This window comes from Oncorhynchus keta, chromosome 32 (genome assembly GCF_023373465.1).
Source record: "Oncorhynchus keta strain PuntledgeMale-10-30-2019 chromosome 32, Oket_V2, whole genome shotgun sequence".
NCBI lineage: Eukaryota > Metazoa > Chordata > Actinopteri > Salmoniformes > Salmonidae > Oncorhynchus > Oncorhynchus keta.
Window position 1 is genome coordinate 25,072,051 of NC_068452.1, and position 20,249 is coordinate 25,092,299.

General features: G+C 42.2%; 1 protein-coding gene across 1 annotated transcript; it reads right to left on the bottom strand.

Moving 5' to 3' along the window:
- Positions 1–6,132: 6,132 nt before the first annotated feature.
- Positions 6,133–12,817, bottom strand: LOC118365791 (suppressor of SWI4 1 homolog). Its single transcript, XM_052490267.1, has 14 exons — positions 12,649–12,817; positions 12,221–12,391; positions 11,912–12,013; positions 11,359–11,409; positions 11,003–11,173; positions 10,729–10,805; positions 10,398–10,505; positions 10,059–10,182; positions 9,662–9,740; positions 9,338–9,467; positions 9,095–9,255; positions 8,531–8,980; positions 7,918–7,954; positions 6,133–7,328 (listed from the first exon to the last, which is right to left on the bottom strand). The coding sequence occupies exons 1-14, from the start codon at positions 12,661–12,663 to the stop codon at positions 6,296–6,298; spliced, it is 2,709 nt and encodes a 902-aa protein (XP_052346227.1). The 5' UTR covers positions 12,664–12,817; the 3' UTR covers positions 6,133–6,295.
- Positions 12,818–20,249: the final 7,432 nt, after the last annotated feature.

Below are 20,249 nucleotides of genomic sequence, written 5' to 3' on the forward strand. Positions count from 1 at the left end.
ACCAATACAATTTGATTTTGATTTGAATTTGAAATCAACAAATACCCTACCATCTAAACCTACACTTTACAAAAAAAAGTATATAATAATAATAATAAACAATATAGAAATAAACCACCACCCTGCTCCACTTTTTAAATATATTTAGTCCTACCAACAGCCTGAAAAGATGAGACACAACCACTTAACATACTGTAACTCTTCTGACGTCAAGTTTCGCTCAACAAAATAAACCTCTCTGCAGTTGCCACCACAACCTCAATTTTCTGCGATTTACATTACATTCCTGCAGTTCAGTTGATAACCATTGCTATAATTGCAAAAAAATACAATCTTACTGAAACATATATCACTTGTTGGCCTCTCCCTCTGTACTGGTACAGATCTACTACACACACCACTCCTCTCAGGATCCCTCCCTCTGTACTGGTACAGATCTACTACACACACCACTCCTCTCAGGATCCCTCCCTCTGTACTGGTACAGATCTACTACTTACACCACTCCTCTCAGGATCCCTCCCTCTGTACTGGTACAGATCTACTACTTACACCACTCCTCTCAGGATCCCTCCCTCTGTACTGGTACAGATCTACTACACACACCACTCCTCCCTCTGTACTGGTACAGATCTACTACTTACACCACTCCTCTCAGGATCCCTCCCTCTGTACTGGTACAGATCTACTACTTACACCACTCCTCTCAGGATCCCTCCCTCTGTACTGGTACAGATCTACTACTTACACCACTCCTCTCAGGATCCCTCCCTCTGTACTGGTACAGATCTACTACACACACCACTCCTCTCAGGATCCCTCCCTCTGTACTGGTACAGATCTACTACTTACACCACTCCTCCCTCTGTACTGGTACAGATCTACTACTTACACCACTCCTCTCAGGATCCCTCCCTCTGTACTGGTACAGATCTACTACTTACACCACTCCTCTCAGGATCTCTCCCCCTGTACTGGTACAGATCTACTACTTACACCACTGCTCCCTCTGTACTGGTACAGATCTACTACTTACACCACTCCTCTCAGGATCCCTCCCTCTGTACTGGTACAGATCTACTACTCACACCACTCCTCTCAGGATCCCTCCCTCTGTACTGGTACAGATCTACTACTTACACCACTCCTCTCAGGATCCCTCCCCCTTGACCCATATTCCTTCACTGCCTCAGTACATAACTACTGTAACATCAACCTGCCTCTCTTGCACCAGACATTTCTGATCCCCAGCGGCACCCCTACAATTAACACATACCACGACTTTCCCCAATGCTATACATTTCTTTGTCTAATGCCCCATTCTGCACACATCTCACACCTAGGAACCTCCCTCCTACACACTGGGGTCACATGCCCGTAAGCAGGGTTCATCAACTAGATCACGGGCCAATTTTTTTTCTGGAGAGGAAGGTTGGGGGCCAGAACATAATTACAAATCATTTGTCGATTTTTTTTTTAATCCGTTATTTTACCAGGTAAGTTGACTGAGAACACGTTCTCATTTGCAGCAACGACCTGGGGAATAGTTACAGGAGGGGGATGAATGAGCCAATTGTAAACTGGGGATTATTAGGTGACAGTGATGGTTTGAGGGCCAGATTGGGAATTTAGCCAGGACACCGGGGTTAACACCCCTACTCTTACGATAAGTGCCATGGGATCTTTTAATGACCTCAGAGAGTCAGGACACCCATTTAACGTCCCATCCGAAAGACGGCACTCTACACAGGGCAATCACTGCCCTGGGGCATTGGGATATTTTTTTTTAGACCAGAGGAAAGAGTGCCTCCTACTGGCCCTCCAACACTACATCCAGCAGCATCTGGTCTTCCATTCAGGAACTGACTAGGACCAACCCTGCTTAGCTTCAGATCCAAGCCAGCAGTGGTATGCAGGGTGCTATGCTGCTGGCAAAATCAACTGCAAGATAGGGGTGGTATATAGAAGATAGCCCTATTTGGTAAAAGACCAAGTCCATATTATGGCAAGAACAGCTCAAATAAGCAAAGAGAAACGACAGTCTGTCATTACTTTAATACATGAAGGTCGGTCAATCCGGAAAATGTCAAGAAACTTTAAACTGTCTTCAAGGGCATTCGCAAAAACCAGGCCATGGTGAAACTGGCTCTCATGATGACCACCACAGGAAAGGAAGACCCATAGTTACATCTGCTGTAGAGGATAAGTTCATTAGAGTTACCAGCCTCAGAAATTGCAGCCCAAATAAATGCTTCACAAAGTAACAGACATATCTCAACATCAACTGTTCAGAGGAGACTGCATGAATCAGGTCTTTATGGTCGGATTACTGCCAAGAAACCACTCCTAAAGTACACCAATAAGAAGAAGAGACTTGCTTGGGCCAAGAAACACGAGCAGTGAACAAGACCGGTCGCAAATCTGTCCTTTGGTCTGATGAGTCCAAATTGGAGATTTTTGGTTCCAACCGCTGTGTCTTTGTGAGACGCAGAGTAGGTGAACGGATGATCTGTGCATGTGTGGTTCCCACCGTGAAGCCTGGAGGGGGAGGTGTGATGGTGTGGGGTGCTTTGCTGGTGACACTGCCAGTGATTTATTTAGAATTCAAGGCGCACTTAACCAGCATGGCTACCACAGCATTCTGCAGCGATACGCCAACCCATCTGGTTTGCGCTTAGTGGGGACTATCATTTGTTTTTCAACAGGACAATGACCCCATAAAAAGATATTTGTATTCGTAGAAAAAAGGTTTGTACCCGTAGAAAGCGATTTCCATAAATCGCTGGCAGCCTCTCATTCGGCCATGTTGATGCCTGCCTTACAAGGCTGCAGAAATTATAGTAAGTAACCACCATCGCTTTCTAGGGGTACTACAAATCGCTTTCTACACGTGAGAACTTTTAGTCTTTTTCTTGTTGTCAAAACCCTGCCAAAAGTCAGGTGACCTTAGCGCTTCCAAATATGGAGTTGCAGGTCTGCCATATCTGTCAACGTTCTAATGCAATATATTGATTTACAAATACAAATCAAAAGGTGTTTGTTTGTGGATAATGAATTGCATTTGTGGACAGTGATTTACATTTGTGGATAGTGATTTACATTTGTGGATAGTGATTTACATTTGTGGATAGTGATTTACATTTGTGGATAGTGATTTACATTTGTGGATAGTGATTTACATTTGTGGAAAGGGATTTACATTTGTGGAAAGGGATTTACATTTGTGGAAAGGGATTTACATTTGTGGAAAGGGATTTACATTTGTGGATTGGTACTTATTTGTACAGATCATGATACACGAATACAAAATGCATGCTGTGTGTTCACAATACATTTGGCATGATATTGATCCCGTACTGCTGAGTCAAGGAGACAGTGCAGCAAGCGTGCACATTGTGACAACATTTGACCAGTTGTAGGTAGGCTATTTAATATGTTTTCCATAAAACATATTAATGCACTAGAACTGATATAATGGCGACAAAGCATCGGAAAATAACTTTATGTGCTCTAGAGCTCTTTAGATAAATTCGCCCAGAGCTGGATTAAAGTAAACTGCATTCAAATGTCAACTTTTCCTATGGATAACCGTATCAAGCGAAGGGTTTTACTCATGCTCAGTTCCAGAGTAGCCTAGAATGGCATAGAAATGAATAGCCAACTTGATGGCCAACATATGCAAATGTAACCTATCATTCTCCACATTTAATGTCAGTTTCATAGAAGACAGTTTCACCATAAATTCCATTTCAAATTTCCACTCGGGCAGCACTCTCGAGTCCAGACTCTATACCCTAGAGTCTCATAGAGTCCAGGCACTATACCCTAGAGTCTCATAGAGTCCAGACTCTATACCTGCGCGGGTGGACATTTGAAATGGAAGTTATGGGGAAAAAGTCCACTATGAAACTGACATTAAATGTGGAGAATGATAGGTTACATTTGCATATGTTGGCCCTCAAGTAGGCTATTCATTTCTATGCCATTCTAGGCTACTGTGACCTACCATTTGACACAGTACAATAAATATTTTGAAATGACGATCACTGGAGTCATTGCAAATCAATTTGTGCCACATGTGTAGCCTACCTGGAGCTGGCAAATGGATTTAATAAATATAACTGCATTTTTTGTTGTAGCCTTGTGTTATTATGCTAATCTTAATGGCCATGTTTAGTTAATTAAATTGGAAGTTATCAATTGTGATCATGGTCACAGCTCTATCGCGTAGGTATCATTCTCCACATTTAATGTCAGTTTCATTGTGGACTTTCCCCTGAAATTAGATGATGGCCTTTCAGGGGCCGTAGGATACCTGCATCTAGCTCAGCAAACAATGGCAAAGTTGAATTGCAACTTTAAACCGAGATTTTAGTCAGTAGCCTATGTCTATTGAAAGAACAAGTCAATCTTGCAAGTAGGCCATTTATTTGTAGTCTTAACATCTGGCACATAAAGAAGGCACAATTATCAGAAAATAGCCTAACATTAGTTTTTTGAAGTTCGTCCAAGTGTTTCTTGCACATATTGAGATCATCTGTCCAACTTTCATCCCTCAAACTCTCTTGTCGGATATATCTATAGTTATGCACATGCACAAATGGGATTTTTTAAAGAAAATAAGGCCCGAGGGTGGTGTCGTATATGGCCAACATACCATGGCTAAGGGCTGTTCTATTGCACCACGCAATGCAGAGTGCTAGAAAACAGTCCCTGTGGTAATTAGAGCAGTACAAATAAATGTTTTGTCATACCCATTGTATACGGTCTGATACATACAGTTAAAGTCGGAAGTTTACATACACCTTAGCCAAATACATTTAAACTCAGTTTTTCACAATTCCTGACATTTAATCCTAGTAAAAATTCCCTGTTTTAGGTCAGTTAGGATCACCACTTTATTTTAAGACTATGAAATGTCAGAATAATAGTAGAGAGAATGATTTGATTCAAATTTTATTTTTTTCATCACATTCCCAGTGGGTCAGAAGTTTACATACACTCAATTAATATTTGGTAGCATTGCCTTTAAATTGTTTAACTTGGGTCGAACGTTTCGGGTAGCCTTCCACAACCTTCCCACAATAAGTTGGGTGAATTTTGGCCCATTCCTCCTGACAGAGCTGGTGTAACTGAGTCAGGTTTGTAAGCCTCCTTGCTCGCACACGCTTTTTCAGTTCTGCCCACAACTTTTCTATAGGCTTGAGGTCAGGGCTTTGTGATGGCCACTCCAATACCTTGACTTTGTTGTCCTTAAGCCATTTTGCCTCAACTTTGGAAGTATGCTTGGGGTCATTGTCCATAGACTGCTGCGCCAGTAGGAGCCAATTAGCATTCAGGGCTCGACCCACCCACTTTACAATTATTAATTTTACTAACAAAATGTTTGTTTGAAATTTAAACTGATATGACACATACATGTCAAAATAACATGCAAAACGTATATATATATATATATATATATATATTTTTTTTTTTACTAAACAGGTGGGGCTACTTGTCTGAATGACAGGTCGCCACTGCACCTACGATACTTCGCTCTGATTCACTTCTATTTCTCCTTCCGTCTTCGATCCTGCATACAGCTCACTCTACCATTCTTATTTAACAAACCATCACCCTTTCCCCCGCCATTTTAACCGATTCAAGCTCACTCTATTTCTTCCTCTCTCTTAATACCTCCTCTGCCTCACTTTTTCCCTCCTTATAATACTGCACTTCTCCTCACATACATCTTGTTCTTGCCCTCTCGAGGGATGACATTTATCCGGCTGTCACAATCTCCATACAACCAGCACGAACCCCTCGGGATGTACCGCTCAACAGTGCATCCCACTTCTAAAGCAGCTGCATCGTCTTGATGTTCCTCTTTATCAATAGCTACAGGGACTCTTTTTCATGTCTAACTAGCGCGTTTTTCCATCCACCGTCTCCTAGGGCACGAAATGGCGGTTATATTAACTTTTATCCTGTGCTTTTGGTGTTCACGTTTTTCTCCTGTTCTGTAAGCTCATCAGGTGAAAACTGTAAGCAATGTAGGAATGTAGCTACATTTGAAATAGCTATTTTTTACATTTTTTTTTTTTTCAATTTCTATTATCCGATACTGTAATAATGAATATAGGAGAGGGCATAGTTTAGACTTTATGAAAGGAAACATGACGATCAGAACATTGGAAGGAAGTGCATATAGCTGCAGTTATTTACAGATAAGTCATCAACTGTGTGTAACACTTGCTTATCAGAAACACCATAAGTGCAAAGCTTCCAAGGATCAGAGAGAGCATCATTTAATTCATGTATTATTCATTGCCATATCAGCTGAGCTCCTTCCACAGCAGGCCACTCTGATGTTATCAAACACAGCCATGTAGAGCAGTGGATGGATGCACATGTTCAGTGTAGCCAGTCCCTTGGACACTTGGTAGGCCTTGTACACCCAGTCGCAGACCGAGCCAAGTTTGTGAACCTTCTGGTAGAAATAGTAGCTCTGGAGGAGGTGATAAGGCACAAAGGAAATGGCATACAGCACAACCACTGCAAACACCATCAGGGCCACCTTCCGTTTCTCCAGGGAGGTTATATTCACATTCCTCCACACCACCCTCAACACTGCGCAGTATGATGCAAATGTGACCAGGAAGGGAATAAAACACCCAACCACAGACAGAAAGACTTTGTAAAACAAGTGAGTGTATGCAACTGCATCACTGTTGGTGCAATAGGAGTAGGATACGCAACAGGTTTTGTTGCTTCCCTCTGGACATGTGGAGGCAAACTTCAACACAGGAGAGGAGATGGCTGTCACAAAGATCCAGATGGCGACACTGGCAGCCTTGGCTTTGTCTGGGTTCACATGGTTCCGGCTGAAGAAGGGATACACAATGGCCACATAGCGGTTCACACTGATACACATGATGAAGTAGATACTGACATACAGGTTGCAGGTGAAGAGGAAGCGTTCTATCTTACAGACCGCCACCCCAAACAGCCAGTTCTTGTCCTGCATGTAGTAGACTATGAGCAGGGGCAGGGTGAGGACATAGAGCAGGTCACTGATGGCCAGGTTACAGGACAGCACCACACCAGTGTGCCAGCTGTTCCTATCCCTGGTAGACAGGAGTCTCAGGGCAAACAGGTTACCAACCAACGCCACGCAGAACTCAACACCGTACACTGAAGGCAATAGTTGCACTTGGAACTTGTCACCATGACAAGAAGAGTTGTAATCCATCATGTTTGTTGTGTATTGATTTCTGTGGGAGATTAGAAAATAGGAGGGGAAAAGGCTGTGCAAACTGGCTCCCAAAAGTGGTATTTGTTCATCTCTGTGGAAGAAAAAGGATAAAGATATGAATTATATTCTGTTCTGAAGTGGAGAACCATTCTTTTACGCAGTTCATCCTGATCCCCTAACAGGAACTTTGCATTGTGCCAGCCAATACAGTCACAACAGTTCATAAAATCAATCAGTATCATTCTGTCACAATACATGTAATAAATTGATAGTATTAGTATTAGGTTTAAGATATCTTCAGAGCTGTTGTCTTATCAGAAATATACATCTGTGGTCAAAAATAAATAAAAACACACTGCAGTTCTCCATACTAATGTTGTGCAATGGATAGCAAATAATAATCTAAAGTACCATGGACCAAGGTGGTGTAAATCTTAAACCAACAGAATGTCTGTACAAAACACCCCACGGAGCCAAAAACATGTTAAATCCACAAGACCGTTTGATGTCTGTCTACTCAGACACAAAAACCCGAAGTATGCACCAGTACTCAAAAACAGGCACCAGTACTCAAAAACAGGCGGGTCAATTATAAAAAGTCCACATTCACAAAATGTACTTTACAGATATTTAAATGTATGACGGCAATGACCTCAGAATAAAGTCAGATTAGTACTTACTCATTGACAGATAAGGCTACAGCTCCTGGGGTAGATGTTCAGAGACCAGTAGAACTTCCCATGATTGGTTCGTTACATGTAAAGGTTTAAAGCAGTCACTTCCCTTTTTGACCTTCCGCCACCCTCACAAATCAGCCCCTTCGTAGGCATTTTCAAGAAGTGTGACTAACACTGCATGCCCCTTGTTCTATTTGTAGCACAGTACCAAATGAAAATGTCACAACTCAAGTCGCATGCTCACCAGCCTCGGTTCCAGTTAACGCTCACACTTTTGAGGTGAAAGCCTGTGGCAGAGACGACACGAGCCAGCCCCAAGAAAAAAAGGCTACACACAATTGAGCTGTACTTTGCATCCAGCAATTTATTTGCCAACGCTTATAACATTTATAGAAACATGTTCACAAGGTACAAAATTACATCATTGCATTTTCATCCAGTCCTCCAGCTGACTTGTAGCAATAACGAAGTCCTATCATGAAGGAATACATTCCTGTTCATGTTGATCAGAGACTGCAGACCACAATAGTGAGTCAATACTGCCATCAGGTGTTCTACCAGGGTAGAGCGCTCAGCATGCATCAGTCCAGGCTTTCGAAGGGTTATGAAGCTCAGCTCTTCCCCTTCCTCTGTTTGAAGCCCCCCTTCACCCCTCCCGGACCCTTCTTGAAACCACCAGGACGAGGTTTGCCCTTAAACTTAGAACCCCCATCACCCCCAAATTTCTTTCCCCGCTCAGACTTTCCTCCAAATCTTTTATCCCCATCACCAAATTTCTTCCCTCCAAACTGTTTGCCCCCATCCCCAAATTTCTTTCCTGCAAACCTCTTGCCCCCAGGTGACATCTTTCCAAAAGATTTGCCCCCATCCCCAAATTTCTTTCCCTCTTTCCTGTCCCTGTCACCCTCCATTCGGTCTCTGGGTTTCCCTCCCGGACCAGACCTATGAGGTGACTTGGAACCATATTTGTTTTTTCTGTCGTCACCAGAGAACGGTTTCCTCTTCTTGAAGGGTCCTCCTGAGGGCCTTTCAGGCCTTTGCCTCCTCTTGGCTGCAGGGAACATATCTAGATGGGGGAGGGAGAACAATATAGAATGTGCTTTTGTCGGTCAAAGTAGCACAAAAATATAGTACAACAAAACAAACTATAGACTTGGTTCAGTACTGAAAGAGCACTTACCTTCATCTGGCTCCTCCCCTACAGCCTGTCTGTAGTACTCTGCCTCGTCGTCAGATTCAACAACCGGAGGCCTGTTATCCTGGTTCCCAGGATCCTCCACTTCAGGGTCATGCTCTTCCTCCTCCTGGCGCTTCCTCTTGATGCCTGCCATGCTTCTTTTCCTGCCATTACAGAAACAAACATCACTGTTCCACTCCAACTCAGGTAGAATGAATAGCAGTTACAATGTACTATAACGCTCACTTGTTCTCCTCCCGTAACGCTTTCTTTTGGGCAACATCCTGCTCTTGTTTTTTCTTCCGTTCCTGCTTTTCTTTCATCTGCGCCTCTTTTCGGACCAGGATCTCCTGAAGCTCTTCCTCAGTCTTGGCGACTATCAGAAAATACATTGAGGGCCTGTATCAGCATTTTACCATGACCAATCAACAGAAACAACCATTCTCAGTGGATGTGTCAGTAAGCGTTTACCTTTATGTTGTTGAAATATCACAGGTAATCATTGTTATCTTTTCATCATGTACATCCCATAGACATCTAAATCAACAGGAAACTGACAGGTGTACTTACTGACTGCATGGTAGAGTATGTTCCCCTCTCCCATTCCCTCCTCGATCTTCACCAGTTGCATGGTGATGCGTGGGCCAATCTGAAGAGAAAACAAACTGACGCTGTAGAAACCTACCAGAACTGCTTACAATGTCACATCAGTAGGATCAACTGCTGAAGGCACCATGGTGATAAATGTCAGGATGTGTCAGTAAGCGTTTACTTTTGTGAAATATCACAGGTAATCATAGAAATCTTTTCATCATGTACATCCCACGGACAGAAAATGACAAGACAAACTGATGCTATAAACCTAGCATTTATAGTCACTGCCAGCACAGGAGTAGACAATTCTATTGAAATGCTAGTTACAATGTAATATCAGTAAGATCAGCCACTAAGTCACCATGGTAATCACCTCAGTCAGTCTCACAGCGCTCTGTTGAGACGCCATGTTACCACGCCCAGAGTAGATCTGTGGCAGTTCCGTTATGTTGTGATCTCCATCTTGCTCTGCTTCACTTTCTGAAAGATTAGCACCTCTGAAAGAAAGTTAGCAGGGTAAGAGAACACATAACAGCTGGCCAAATCAGAATTACTTTGTAGGTCGCTCACATCACCCAAATAACTTTATGATACAGCTCAAATTCATCAAAGCAATACTTAGAACCCAAACACATGCAGACAGACCAGGTAGATCAAGTACAGCAAGCGATACTCTGCAGTCTGCTAGGACTACAACAACCAGGGCTCTTACTTAATCAGCAGCTCACTGATGTCCTCAAACTTGCTCATGTTGGGGAACTTTTCCTGCATCAGCTTCTTCACTCCTCTACTCATGCCCACAGGGACTACTTTCAGGCTGCTGCAGAGGGGGACAGGGAGAAGGACATGGTTGAGTGTGGTCTGAACCATTTAGTCGGCTACAGGATCCTGCATGATGGGCGCATCAGTGCGTTTACTTTGAATATACATCACTAAACAGTCAATTCACAACGTGTCATCCTCTGAGCCCAAGCAGTCTTCCTATAGAGTAACCAAGCCACACTTGAATTAAAATGAGTGCACAAAACATCTTGTATACGTACTAATGGCGAAATTCAATTTCTTGAGACACTGGATCGTAGTTCACCAAAACACATCTCTTTATGGCGTTGAGGGCTACCTACAAGAAGCAAACCTGTTAAAATGCATACTAACCCAATTCTCGTCAATATAATAATAAAGGATAAAAGGATTGTGGGATATCAGAAAGCGTTTACTTTTGAGTGATCGTCACAGATAATCAGAAGACTATACTATCATCATATTTCACAAATCCTCAATCCAGCAAAAATCCAGGTACTGCTGCCTTTGACATACCTTGTGCACATTGATGGAAGGGAACATGTTTTGGAACATGGTGGCCATAAGTTTGACATGCATGCCCTCCGAGCCAAAGTTATTGAGGACCAGCAGTGCATGATGTGTGAACTGCTGTTCATGCATTCTGTGCCTCTTCAGTGACGAGACCACATCTTTAATAAGGGAGTACTGAAAATGAGAAAGACCATATTCAGGAAAAGCAATTGAAGCCCAAAACCCCATATTTGCTTGTTTCTAGTATTGGGGCTCATCAGTGCGTTTACTTTGAACATATATCACCAAACAGTCACGTCAAAATCTGTCATCCTTTGAGCCCATTTCTCCCAGTAAGTAATTTGGGTTTGTGTACTCACTTTGGTCACCCGGAAATGGAGCATAGGGCCTTTAGGCAGCCGAGCAAGCCTCTGGAAGAAAGAAAAACATCTCAAACACTCACTCATTTACCATTAGGACCTGGTAAACAGCACAACTGTAGATATTGATGCATCAGTGATAAAACATCTTAATCATGAATTCAGATATTCTCGTAACTCAATCATCTGCATCAGCAATTGGATAACCAAGGAGGTGGCTGACGCAGCATATACCTCATTGATCAATAGTGATAAATCATAACATTCCCTTTGAAAGGCCAAGGGTTTAGAGAGCAGCTGTAAAAATAGGGACTGTGTCTACTGTTAAAGCCCCTCATAGTACAGTAAAGCAACATGAGTGTATTCATTACGCCGATTCTGTTGCAAAATAAAGTTTACTCCAAAAATAAAAAAATAAAAAGTATCTCTCAAGACAAAAAACCGAGTTTCTACTGGACAAATTCAAGTATGTCCCTCACAGTTTAGTTTGGTTCTCAAACAGTCAAACGTTTTCAGAGATTAATACACCCTTGGAGTTGGCAGACTTATTTACCATGTTGACACTACTGGGAGTCTTGGTGAAGATCATGAAGTGTGTCACTCCCAGTGGCCCTGCTACAGCCACAAAGTCCTTCAGCACATTCTTCTTCCTCACCTGTCAATCAGACGCAGGCAAGCCATCAAATCCATTATGGGCACATGTATGTACAGGCTCAGAGCGAGTGCAAGATCACAGAATTATGATTCGTTTCATAAATTCACAAAATATATTAAGTAACAAAATCTGGATTGCAGTAACTTCACTCTGATTCAAGTCAGTTATAAATACTAGTTTAGCGTTTCATGACATGAACAAACGGACCTTAAGGGATTCTGCAGTGAAGGGCTCCATGACCCGCCGCATGTCCTCAACTAGCTGACCGACATTCTTGCCGACTTGGCCACGGTGAAACACGAAGGAGTGAGGGACCGCACCGAACACCTCTTCCGCCACATGGTTCGCACTCAAACGTGACTTCTTCTGGTTTTTGGTCTGAAATTGAATTAACACGTTAGTTTTGCTGGCCAAGATACTTTTCTATGTTACGAGCTAACTCCGGTACTGTAGCCGTTGTGGATGTAATCAGTTACAAAATTTTAATCATTGTTCAGATATTCTCATAAAAACATCATTTTATCCACCTAGCTACACGTCCACATGCCGATGAGACGACCTCCAATATAATTACAATAATCTGAATCGTGTCAATAACTAGATACTATAGCTAACGTTAGCCAACAACTGCTTACCTTGGACTTCCCCATACTGGCAGTTTAAGTTTGACAAAATACTATTATAAAACGTCGTTAATGAACCTAGCTATGTAAAATCTAGCATATTCCGCTATGCCTCTCCGTGTCCTCCATTTCAATCAGATACTGCTTTTCAACCACGTGGATCTCACTGCGCCGGCGCGGTGTCACATTGAAAAACGTTCGTCTTATTCAAATGCCCAACCAAATTTTTGTTTCCACCTTCCAGCATGTGTATTTGGCAACCAACCTGGTGTTGCTAGAGGAATTGAAAGAACATTTGCAATATGAAGTCTAAAAGGTAAAACTTCATTTTAAGGGGTCCTTATTACAGTGTAATTACATGTAACAGGTGTCGTAGTTAATTGTAATAACTCAGTTACATTGTAATAACATGTAACTGGTGGCAATTGCAGTCTGTAATTACAGAGGTGTAACAACAAATGCTTGCACCATGTTTGTTACAAAGGGGCAAGTTTCCACTAAATTCACCAATTTAGTGTTTAAATTCACCAAATTTAGTGTTTAGTTTCTTCTCAGCTGCATCTGATTCAGTAATAACTGTCACAAGATTGTAATCTCCTGTGGACAGATACACTGGGTTTCTGAGATTACAACGGTTGGAGGCTCAATAGGCTCTAATTACCAACCCTTAAATCTGCACCCTTCAGAATCTCACATGCTCATGTTTAGCAGATGTTATTGCGGATGTAGTGAAATGCTTGTGTTTCTAGCTCCAGTGATGTAACATCTAACAATACACACAAACCTAAAAGTAAAAGAATGGAATTAAGAAATATATAAATATTAGGACAAGCAATGTTGGAGTGGCATTGAGTAAAATATAGAATAGAATACAGTATATACATATATGAGTAAAACAAAAATATGTAAACATAATTAAAGTGACTACAAGTGTTCCATTATTAAAGTGACCAGTGATTTCAAGTCTATGTACAGTATATAGGGCAGCAGCCTCTAAGGTACAAGGTTACATAACTGGGCGGAAGCAACCTAGTGATGGCTATTGAACAGTCTGATGGCATTGAGATAGAAGCTGCTCCACTCAATGGTGTTGCTTGCACTTGCCCCCAAAGTGTACCATCTGGGTTAACTTGGTTGAGTTTATAAAAACATGTTATGTATCATGGCTCAGGCTAAGACCCAGATGCAGACACAGGAGGCAGATAGTACGAGTATCAGAGTTTATTACAGAACAAGGGGCAGGCAAAGAGTCATAATCCAAATCAGAGTCAGGCAGGTACAGGACGGCAGGCAGGTACAGGACGGCAGGCAGGATCAGGACGGCAGGCAGGATCAGGACGGCAGGCAGGATCAGGACGGCAGGCAGGATCAGGACGGCAGGCAGGATCAGGACGGCAGGCAGGTACAGGACGGCAGGCAGGTACAGGACGGCAGGCAGGATCAGGACGGCAGGCAGGATCAGGACGGCAGGCAGGATCAGGACGGCAGGCAGGATCAGGACGGCAGGCAGGTACAGGACGGCAGGCAGGTACAGGACGGCAGGCAGGATCAGGACGGCAGGCAGGATCAGGACGGCAGGCAGGTACAGGACGGCAGGCAGGTACAGGACGGCAGGCAGGATCAGGACGGCAGGCAGGATCAGGACGGCAGGCAGGATCAGGACGGCAGGCAGGATCAGGACGGCAGGCAGGATCAGGACGGCAGGCAGGATCAGGACGGCAGGCAGGTACAGGACGGCAGGCAGGTACAGGACGGCAGGCAGGTACAGGACGGCAGGCAGGTACAGGACGGCAGGCAGGTACAGGACGGCAGGTATATGACGGTCAGAACTGGGAAGACTAGAAAAAACTAGAGCACGGGAATATGCTGGTAGGACTTGATGGGACAAGACAAACTGGCAACAGACAAACAGAAAACACAGGTATAAATACACAGAAGATAATGGGGACAAATGGGAGACACCTGGTAGGGGGTGGAAACAAGCACAAGACAGGTGAAACAGATCAGGGTGTGACAGCTATATATAAATCAACCTCAATGACTGGGGTCTACCATACGGGTGTCGTCCCAGATTATAATACAAAAATAATGTATAATTCATGTTTACGCTACCCATTATGAAAACCTGAATCTCCTTGCCATTCAAGTAAGAAGATAAACCCACAAGTATACCACAGAATAACACAATCCAATTACTAGGTGTTAGACAGGATTTAGCTAGTTGAAATGAAGTGTATCTTTAGCAGGGGTGTAAAGTACTTAAGTAAAAATACTTTCAAGTACTACTACTGGTGGTATCTGTACTTTACTATTTATATTTTTATGACTTTTACTTTACTACATTCTTAAAGAAAACAATGTACTTTTTACTCCATACATTTTCCCTGACACCCAAAAGTACTCATTACATTTTGAATGCTTAGCAGGACAGGAAAATAGTCCAATTCACACACTTGTAAAGATAACATCCCTGGCTATCCCTACTGCCTCTGATCAGGCGGACTTACGAAACACAAATGCTTCATTTGTAAAGATGTCTGAGTGTTGGAGCGTGTCCCTGGCTATCCGTACATTAAAAAAAAACAAGAAAATGGTGCCGTGTGGTTTGCTTAACATAAGGAATTTGAAATGATTTATACTTTTACTTTTGATACCCAAATACTTCTAGACTTTTACTCAAGTAGTATTTTACTGGCTGACTTTCACTTTTACTTGAGTCATTTCTATTAAGATATCTTTACTTTTACTCAAGTATAACAATTGGCTACTTTTTCCACCACTGATCTTGAGGGGTACTTACTTGTAAATAATGTGTAATAGTACGTTGCCCATCCTGACAACCTGGCCCTAATTTTAAAGCTTCTGGAAGCACCATCCAAGTGAAGAAATCAACACACTAGTACTCCACAGAGTACATGTAATATCTGTATAAGTACAATGTAATTACTATGCGTTACACAATTTAGCCAGTTAAAATTAAGTGTATCTTAAGGTGTACTTACTTTTAATTATGGTGTACCTACAAAGTACGTTACCCATTCTGACAATCTAATCGTTACCCAAGTGGGACAATAAACACACTAATATACCACAGAGTATAACTATATCTGTAATAGCTGCATAAGTACAAGGTTGTTGCTATTTGTTACACAGGATTGAGCTTTTTAAAGTGATGTGTAACTTTATAGTTACCTATGAGCAATTTCGATATTACGTATTCTCATTACCAAGTGAAAATACCTACAAACAAAAGATGAGCTTCTACTTTAGTCAACTTTATTGCAACATGTAAAAAGACCTTACATTTCTTACAAAATAATAAGGATTTCTATTGTTAGATTCATAATTTGATTAATTATATTAAACAAAGATATAGGCCTACTCAATAACATAAAAATATCTATTCTAGTGGTGACTTGGTCGCATACACATACACTATACACTACCATTCAAAGTTTGCGGTCACTTAAAAATGTCCTTGTTTTTGAAAGAAAAGCACATTTTTTGTCCATTACAATAACATCAAATTTATCAGAAATACAGTGTAGACATTGTTAATGTGGTAAATGACTACTGTAGCTGGAAATGGAAGATTTTTTAATGGAATATCTACATAGGTGTACAGAGGCCCACAGAGGCCCATCACCAGTAACCATCAATCCTGTGTTCCAATGGTACGTTGTGTTAGCTTCATTAAATAGTACCCGCAAAACACCAGTCTCAAAGTCAACAGTGAAGAGGCAACTCCAGGATACTGGCCTTCTAGGCATAGTTGCAAAGAAAAAGCCATATCTCAGACTGGCCAATAAAAATAAAAGATTAAGAACGGCAAAAGAACACAGACACTGGACAGAGGAACTCTGCCTAGAAGGCCAGCATCCCGGAGTCGCCTCTTCACTGTTGACGTTGAGACTGGTGTTTTGCGGGTACTATTTAATGAAGATGCCAGTTGAGGACTTGTGAGGCGTCTGTTTCTCAAACTAGACACTCTAATGTACTTGTCCTCTTGCTCAGTTGTGCACTGGGGCCTTCGCAACTCCTCTTTCTATTCTGGTTAGAGCCAGTTTGCGCTGTTCTGTGAAGGGAGTAGTACACAGCGTTGTACGAGATCTTCCGTTTCTTGGCAATTTCTCGCATGGAATAGCCTTCATTTCTCAGAACAATAATAGACTGACCAGTTTCAGAAGAAAGTTCTTTGTTTCTGGACATTTTGAGCCTGTAATCGAACCCACGAATGCTGATGCACCAGATACTCAACAAGTCTAACATGTGGAGACCATTCGTTCACCTACTCTGCGTCTCACAAAGACACGGCGGTTGAAACCAAACATTTCCAATTTGGACTCATCAGACCAAAGGACAGATTTCTACCGGTCTAATGTCCATTGTTCGTGTTTCTTGGCCAAAGCAAGTCTCTTCTTATTATTGGTGTACTTTAGTAGTGGTTTCTTTGCAGCAATTTGACCATGAAGACCTGATTCACGCTGTCTCCTCTGAACAGTTGATGTTGAGATGTGTCTTACTTGAACTTTGTGAAGCATTTATTCGGGCTGCAATTTCTGAGGCTGGTAACTCTAATGAACTTATTCAGCCCCCTGAGGTTGAAGATGTGCTGTTGCACCTTCTTCGCCACACTGTCTGTGTGGGTGGACCATTTCAGTTTGTCCGTGATGTGTATGCTGAGGAACTTAAAGCTTTTCACCTTCTCCACTGCGTCCCCATCGATGTGGATGGGGGCGTATTTAAGTAGTCTTTATCAAGTCATGTATGTTTCCCGGGGCAGGAGGTAGAGTGTGGCTTCGGCGATGGCATCCAATAGTGAGTCCGATAGTGAAAGTGATGTAGATACTAATGGGGTATGCCTATCCAAGATCGAGGATGATGGATGAAGATGTCGAGTTTGAATCCGATGACGCCGGCAACAATGGGAAAGAAGTTGATGAAAATATTGGATTGACTACTGTCGCTAAAGGTCGGATAAAGAAAGCAACATTTACAGTTAAGATGCCGTCTAATAGGCCTCCCACCACTCTCTTTATGGATATGAATATGATCATCTTCATGGTGATGTATATACAGTGGGGCTAAAAAGTATTTAGTCAGCCACCAATTGTGCAACTTCTCCCACTTAAAAAGATGAGAGAGGCCTGTAATTTTCATTATAGGTACACTTCAACTATGACAGACAAAATGAGAAAAAAAATCCAGATAATCACATTTTTTATTAATTTATTTGCAAGTTATGGTGGAAAATAAGTATTTGGTCACCTACAAACAAGCAACATTTCTGGCTCTCACAGACCTTCTTCTTTAAGAGGTTCCTCTGTCCTCCACTTGTAACCTGTATTAATGGCACCTGTTTGAACTTGTTATCAGTACAAAAGACACCTGTCCACAACCTCAAACAGTCACACTCCAAACTCCACTATGGCCAAGACCAAAGAGCTGTCAAAGGACACCACAAACAAAATTGTAGACCTGCACCAGGCTGGGAAGACTGCAGCTTGTTTTGAAGAAATCAACTGTGGGAGCAATTATTAGGAAATGGAAGACATACAAGACCACTGATAATCTCCCTCGATCTGGGGCTCCATGCAAGATCTCACCCCGTGGGGTCAAAGTGATCACAAGAACGGTGAGCAAAAATCCCAGAACCACACGGGGGGACCTTGTGAATGACCTGCAGAGAGCTGGGACCAAAGTAACAAAAAGCCTACCATCAGCAAGGGCATTGAAGATGAAACGTGGCTGGGTCTTTCAGCATGACAATGATCTCAAACACACCGCCCGGGCAACGAAGGAGTGGCTTCGTAAGAAGCATTTCAAGGTCCTGGAGTGGCCTAGCCAGTCTCCAGAACTCAATCCCATAGAAAATCTTTGGAGGGAGTTGAAAGTCCGTGTTGCCCAGCAACAGCTCCAAAACATCACTGCTCTATAGGAGATCTGCATGGAGGAATGGGCCAAAATACCAGCAACATTGTGTGAAAACCTTGTGAAAACTTACAGAAAACGTTTGACCTCTGTCATTGCCAACAAAGGGTATATAACAAAGTATTGAGATAAACTTTTGTTATTGACCAAATACTTATTTTCCACCATAATTTGCAAATAAATTCATTAAAAATCCCACAATGTGATTTTCTGGATTTTTATCTCATTTTGTCTGTCATAGTTGAAGTGTACCTATGATGAAAATTGCAGGCCTCTCTCATATTTTTAAGTGGGAGAACTTGCACAATTGGTGGCTGACTAAATACGTTTTTTTTGCCCCACTGTAAATTAATAGAGGATATATCACCATAATGGTAGAAATATTACTTTTCCTTATTTACCAGATTTGGGTATTCTACACACAGGCTACTCCTGTAATGAGCTCTGGCCCAAAGAAGACCACATTTGGTTGGTCCCAACTGTGGTTTATGACAACTACAGTATGATCACCCGTTGTAGCCAATTGAACTGCAGTAATTCCGTTACAGATTTTTCAGTAATTACATGACCAATTTCAGAACAGAATTAAATCAGATTTTATTTGTCACATGCTTCGGAATCAACAGGTGTAGACTAACTGTGAAATGTTCACTTACGGGTCCTTTTCCAACAATGCAGAGTTAAAGATGAAAATAGAAATAGTGACACAAGGAATAAATACACTGTGAATAAAGAATAAATATAATGAGTAAAAGCCTATTCCCCCTCAGGAAACTAAAAAGATATGGGTCCTGAGATCCTCGAAAGGTTCTACAGCTGCAACTCAGAGAGCATCCTGAACGGTTGCATCACTGCCTGGTACGGTAATTGCTCGGCCTCCGACCGCAAGGCGCTTCAGAGGGTAGTGCGTACGGCCCAGTACATCACTGGGGCAAAGCTGCCTGCCATCCAGGACCTCTACACCAGGCGGTGCCAGAGGAAGGCCACCCCAGACATAGACTGTTCTCTCTACTACCGCATGGCAAGCGGTACCAGAGTGCCAAGTCTAGGACAAAAAGGCTTCTGAACTGTTTTTACCCCCAAGCCATAAGACTCCTGAACAGGTAACCAAATGGTTACCCGGACTATTTGCATTGTGTGCCCCCCCCCAACCCCTCTTTTTACACTGCTGCTACTCTGTTCATCATATATGCATAGTCACTTTAACCATACCTACATACTACCTCAATCTACCTGACTAACCGGTGTATATAGCCTTGCTACTCTTATTTTCAAATGTCTTTTTACTGTTGTTTTATTTATTTTCTTTACTTACTTCTTTACTAGTCAGTGTAAATATATGTGAGTGTGTGGATAAAGTCTAGTGTGTGTGCATAGAGTCAGTGTAAATATATGTGAGTGTGTGGGTAGAGTCTAGTGTGTGTGCATAGAGTCAGTGTAAATATATGTGAGTGTGTGGGTAGAGTCTAGTGTGTGTGCATAGAGTTAGTGTAAATATATGTGAGTGTGTGGGCAGAGTCTAGTGTGTGTGCATAGAGTCAGTGTAAATATATGTGAGTGTGTGGGCAGAGTCTAGTGTGTGTGCATAGAGTCAGTGTAAATATATGTGAGTGTGTGGGCAGAGTCTAGTGTGTGTGCATAGAGTCAGTGTAAATATATGTGTCAGTGTAAATATGTGTGAG